The sequence below is a fragment of the Capricornis sumatraensis genome, chromosome 8 (genome assembly GCF_032405125.1).
Source record: "Capricornis sumatraensis isolate serow.1 chromosome 8, serow.2, whole genome shotgun sequence".
Taxonomy (NCBI): domain Eukaryota; kingdom Metazoa; phylum Chordata; class Mammalia; order Artiodactyla; family Bovidae; genus Capricornis; species Capricornis sumatraensis.
Genome location: NC_091076.1, coordinates 100,185,362 through 100,191,170, shown reverse-complemented (window position 1 = coordinate 100,191,170; position 5,809 = coordinate 100,185,362). Strand labels below are relative to the sequence as shown.

At 53.9% G+C, this 5,809-nt stretch overlaps 1 protein-coding gene across 1 annotated transcript; it reads right to left on the bottom strand.

The window, feature by feature from the left end:
* Nucleotides 1–523: 523 nt before the first annotated feature.
* Nucleotides 524–5,321, bottom strand: LOC138084657 (secreted and transmembrane protein 1-like). Its single transcript, XM_068979015.1, has 4 exons — nucleotides 5,200–5,321; nucleotides 2,859–3,012; nucleotides 2,326–2,640; nucleotides 524–600 (listed from the first exon to the last, which is right to left on the bottom strand). Exons 1-4 carry the CDS (start codon nucleotides 5,227–5,229, stop codon nucleotides 590–592), a joined length of 510 nt encoding a protein of 169 aa, XP_068835116.1. The 5' UTR covers nucleotides 5,230–5,321; the 3' UTR covers nucleotides 524–589.
* Nucleotides 5,322–5,809: the final 488 nt, after the last annotated feature.

Sequence of the window (5,809 nt, the reverse complement as noted above, 5' to 3'; positions counted from 1 at the left end):
AGCAAAACCAGTAATCACGAGAGGAGGAGAGCACACAGGCAGGATATTTGAAATGCGCTGGAAAGGAGAGATAAGCAACTTAAAACAATCATGCACGTATGTGTAGACTGCTGTATCTGAGTCTCATGGTCACAACAAACCAAAAGTCTGTTATCATAGATATACACACACAGAAGAAAAAGGAATTCAAGTGCAGCACTAAAGTCATCAAATCATAAGGGAACAAAAGAGAAAAGGAAGAAAAAAAGATGTCCCACCCCACCTCCAAAAAAACAACAACAAAGAATACACTCAGTGTGGTTGTGCAGTTTTGCTTATAAAGACATCTGGTATATATGATTTGGGATGCTGTTTGGGAACAGGAAGGGGCAGCACGTGGGGCAGGTGGCAGAGAGGGGAGCCCCAGGGCTGGGGAAGACCAGGGAGGTTGGACACAGATTCCACCAGCAGCCACCTGTCTGGCCTCCCATCCAGAGGGGCTGCTCTACGCTTTGGTGGTGGTGGAGGAGGCCTCATGCATCATCTCAGGCCCCTGATATCTTCATTTTGGTTCCACAAGTGCTTCCTGGAAGGTCCCTCAAACTGGTTCTTATTCATGTTCTAAAGAGAAGAGTGTCCATGATCAGCTGAGGACCCCAGACTGGGGCATCTCCCAGGTGACCGCATCATGGCCCTCCTGCCCTGGGGAGGAGCCCAGGCCTGGGTGGGGTGGTGGAGGGGGCGGGTCCTGTTAGGTCAAGTGCTATGGAATGTGAGATTTTTGCACTTTGGGCCCCAGAACCTGTTAAGGAGCCCTCCCTGGCATGTGCATCAGGAAGAGACCAGGAAGTTGCCAAGCTTCCTAGTGCTCAGCCTGTTCTTCCCCACACGTCCCCTCTGCAGAGTCCAGTCCAGCCCAGGCTCAGAGCCTCCTTACTTGGGGAAGTGGGGAGGATGGGAGGGATGAGAGCCACGTGCAGACACCTTTGCCTACAAGTGCGTCCTGTAGGAACATCCCCCACCCGCACATCTTAGGTCTCCTGGAAGGAGCAGGAAGCCCCCATGCCATCCCCCAGTGGGTCCTAGGGATGGTGTGGACTCCGTGGCCTGTCTGCGGTGGGGCATCTGCGTTCTGGGACTGGGACTGCATTTGCTGGCTGGGGTCCTCTGGGGCAGGGGTTCTGGCTCTCGGGGACCTCAAATGCTCCCCACTCTCTCACTAGTCTCGGTGGGTACAAGACCATGGGGCAGAGAGTCTATGCCGGGTCTGAGACGACCCCACCCCTGCCCCACCCACAGACCAGGCTCAGAGGCCAATACATTCTGGAGCTTGAAGTTTAGAGAGCCACACCTTTGGAACCAGGCCAGTGTGCAGATCAGCAGGCTGAGGAGGACTACCAGGGAAAGCATGGGGAATATTACCAGCATCTGGCCCGGTGTGTTCAGGATTAAGATCGGAACGGGGTATGCTCATCTGCTGACCTGCAATAAATGGCCGGGCCCTCCCTCCTTTGTTCACCTGTGCAGGAGGCCCACCACCTAGGGGGCTCCCTCGAGGGGGACATGGCCTGTGGTTGGGAATCCCATGGGTGGGAGAGTGGCAGGGGGATGGGTGCATGGGCTGGGCAGGGCTCCCGGCACAGAGGGTGAGGGTGTCTGCGGAGGGAAGACCCGAGGGGGCTTTCTGGGGGCTCCCTTCCTGTAGCCCAGGATGAAGATAGGAACACCTACCTGCAGAAGGTATGAGGAGCAGGTCTTGCAGGTATGCCAAAGAGACAGAGGGCAGGTTGGTGGGGGCCTGCCCAGGGCCTACCCTGATACAGGCCCTCCGCCCCAGGTATCAGATGAGCCCTGGATACAGGAGTTCATCAAGGCCTCACTGGGTTCCCCGCCCAGGGACCAGCTAGGCTGAGGGGTGCCTTCTCAGCCCCTCCCACTGTTCCTGGTCCGGGGCAAAGCAGGACCCCTGCTTCTTGTCCCCGGCGCTCAGGGTGACACTGACTGCATATGAACAGGCGAAGGGTGCAAGGGAGAGAACGACGGTGACTTGGGGAGCTTGCAGCCAATCAAGGTGTGGGAGAATACATGGTGTTTAGGGAGGGAAGGCGCCAGCTCCCTGAGCAGATAGGGACAGTGAGCAGCACTTGTGCAGGGACTGCCCTGAGAATCTCAGAGAGGGCACAGATGCGGCGAGGGTGGGGCATAGTGGAAATTCTCTTCAGGCCTCATCTCCGTGACTCTGGGCACCTCAGGTGGGCAGGAATCACTCCTCCTGAGTTGCTCCCCACTCCTGCCCGCCAAAAAGAGAAGCTTGGGGGTCATTCCCCCCCACCCCGCCCTGCTCACCTAAGACGGCCAGGGTGGTGATTCTGATGTTTCTCTGGCGCCCATTCAGACTCCACTTGTACCGCCCTGCCTGGCTGCCCTGGGCTTCTTGAATCACCAATTGCGCCTCACCCTCTTGAATCCAGAGCTGCCATCCATCCTGGCAGTAGTTTCCTGGGGCCTTTACACTGAAGATGAGCTCCCAGGGTGCCGTGGGGTTCGCTTTCAGGGAGATGTCGATGTGGGAGAAGGCATTGGAGATGCTGCAGCTCATGGTGGCTGGCTGGCCCTTTGACACAACAACCACACCCTTGGTGCAGTTGGGGTTGTCCCAGACTGTGGGGGGACAGTCACACGTGTGGGTTATGACAAGACCTCAGGACATCCACTGACTGCCCTTCCTGGCGTCACTGGCACTACCTGGAGCCTGGGCCCCTCCTGGTCTGTTCTAGGTCTCTCCTCCCACACCCATCTTGCCCCTGCTGCATTCCCTCCCACCCTACTCCACCCCACCCAAGCCCCGCCACCGGCAGAGTTGAGACCATGCAACTTACCTCCACTCTGAGCACTCCTGAAGGCGGCCAACAACAAGAGGACCCAGAGTATCCTGGGAGCGAGGAGAGGGGATGCTGAGGTCAGCATGGCCAGCGGGACGTGGATGAGTTTTAAGGGGTCCCTTGTCCTCCTTACTGGTTTCAGGCACACTCCCTGGAGGGAAGGAAAGCTGATGAGTCAGAGTTCCCTTAGGCTCCTTCAGAAGCCTGTGAGAGGGGCTGCACCCTGGCCAGGGTGGGCGAGGGTCCCCAAGCTCCTTCCTGACCCAACTGTGCCATGACCCTTCTCGACACCTTTATAATGTCTGCAGTGGGATCATTGTCAGACAGATGAGAAACACAGATGAGACAGGAAACGGGTCCCTGGGAGACAAGTCCAGTTATATTGCTGGGGTTATCTTGAATTTTATATAAAACATGCAAAATGCCCTGAGCCATATGTCCTGTAGAGACGGGTCGTGACACACAGAATCTCGTGTGGCCACTTGAACCTGACACCAGCCTGAGACCACCTTGGATGCCCCCTGCACCTCTTCTGCTCTTGCATTCTGAGGAAGGCATTTGGGGACACTTGGTCCACTCTCCAGATTGGCTTTTATCAACAAAAGCATCTTCCTGTGGAACTCGTGAGTTACAGTCAGGAAAGCTGAACTTTCACTTCCTCTGAAACAAATGCTCATCTCAGGCTTTGGCATCCAGTAAAACTGACATTTGGGCTTCCCAGATGGCACAGTGGTAAAGAATCTGCCTGCCAATGCAGGAGACACAAGAGAGGAGGGTTCAGTCCCTGGGTCAGGGAGATCCTCTGGAGCAGGAAATGGCAACCAACTCCAGGAGTCTTTCCTGGGACATTCCATGGACAGACTCAGACATGACTGAGCGACTAATACTTTCGCTTTTCATAATGACATGTAGCTACCATTAGGTACTACACAGAGGATGAGATGGTTAGATAGTATCACCAACACAAGGGACATGAATGTGAGCAAACACAGGAAATCATGAAGGACAGAGGAGCCTGGTGGGTTACAATCCATGGAGTTACAAAGAATGGGATGTGACTCAGCAACTGAACAACAACAAAAAGTAGCTTCACTGCCTGAAAAATCCTCTGTGTTCCATCCATTCATCCATCCTTCCCCCCAGGTCCTGACAACCATTGATCTTTTTACTGTGTCCAGAGTTTTGCCTTTTCCAGAAGGCCATGGACTTGGTACTCTTTGGTTTTGAATTCCGTGTCTCTGATTCTTTTTTTCACTTTGCAGGGTGCTGGGCAGAAGGGACAGGAGCAAAGGAAAGTGTGGATGGAATCGCTTCCAGGAGCTGGGGGCCATTGGTGACCAGCCCCAGTCCTGAGTCCAGGAGACTCTGGGTCAAACAAGAGATTGAAATAGCAAGGGACAGTCTCAGCCCCCAGACCCCTGTGACTGGTGCTGCTGTCTGCCGCTTCCCTTGATTTTCTGAACTTGCTTCTATTCTAATTTACCATCAGAAGGACAGCCTTCTTTTCTCACATAAGTACAGTATTTGTAGTTGAGGAAGAAAGAAGTCACTGGAGAGACGCATGTTCTGTGCGCACACATGGATGTGATTTTACATACGTGGAATCAGCTTAGACAGCCCACTCCTGTCTCTCTCTTCTCGCCCTCTGTACTGTATGTACTGGGGTGAATGTTGTTGTTCTTTAGTCGCTAAACCATGTCTGATTCTCTGCAACCCCATGTACTGCAGCCCACTAGGCTCTTCTGTCCATGGGATTTCCCTTACAAGAATATTGGAGTGGGCTGCCATTGCCTTCTCTAGGGGATCTTCCCGACTCAGGGATCAAACTCGCCTCTCCTGCATCGGCAGGCACTTTCTTTCCCACTGATCCATCAGGGAAGGGTGAAAGGTGGCCCCAAAATACACGTCCACCCGGAACATGTGAAGGTGACCTTCCTTGGAAATAGAGCCTTGCAGCCACAAATAAAGAGGAGGTCGTGTTAGAGCAGCGTGGGCCCCTGTGTAAGGTGCCTGGTTTCTTGTAAGAAGAGAGAACTTTGTCAGAAACAGACAAGGGAGCGGCCCAGAGCTGACAGAGGCACAGACTGGAGGAATGTGGCCACAAGTGAGGGGCCGCCAGGGCCGCCAGAAGCTGGAAGAGACAAGGAAGGATATTTCCCTGTAGCCCTGCTGACGCCTTGTTTGTGGACTTCCGGCCTCCAAGCTGGAGGAGGGCAAACTTGCTTTTTTTGATCCCTTGTTTGGGGTCCTTGGTCACGGCTGCCCCAGGACACTCACACTGGCCCCCCTCTTTCCCCAGACCTCAGCTTTCCCCTCACTGGAAATATTGGGCACAAACCACAGACACTGGAGGGAGCATTCTGGTCATGTTCTGTCCACTTCTCTGTCTGGGTCTCACTGTGTAGTGAGTGTGCTGCTGGTGAGGTCTGCCTCCCTGGATCCTGAAGCCTGACTTCCGTGGCTGCAAGGAGTCCCTTTGTCTCAGCTTGTGAGCAGCCCGGTCCCCTTGGCTTCTAGCTCCGCCTCTTCCTGGTGACGCCTGCTGCTGTGGAGGGCTGACCAGCTCCTCCGGTTTCTGGCCCTTCGGATTTCCACGTGGTCACTGCCTTTGCAAAGCCTTTGCTCCTCCTCCTGGGAGTGTCTGTCTCCTCCTTACAGCTTTCTAAGACTTTCACCCCTTAAAGAAACAAACTGCCTTCCAGGGTGAGTAGCTTTCCATCATCAGTTCTCCCCAGATGATCTTTGGAATAAAGACCCCATGTGTTCATGTCGTCCTGTCTGTCTTTCCTTCAAAGCTTCAGGGTTTTGTTTTAAAGCAGTCTTCATTTGTTTGTGTAGAGTATCCTTTTGAAAAGACTTCCCAGATGGTGGAATATCCATCACGGTCAAATTTTGTCTATTTTTATGCTCAGATCTTGAATATTCCTCAAGGTGTGTTTGCAAGTGGC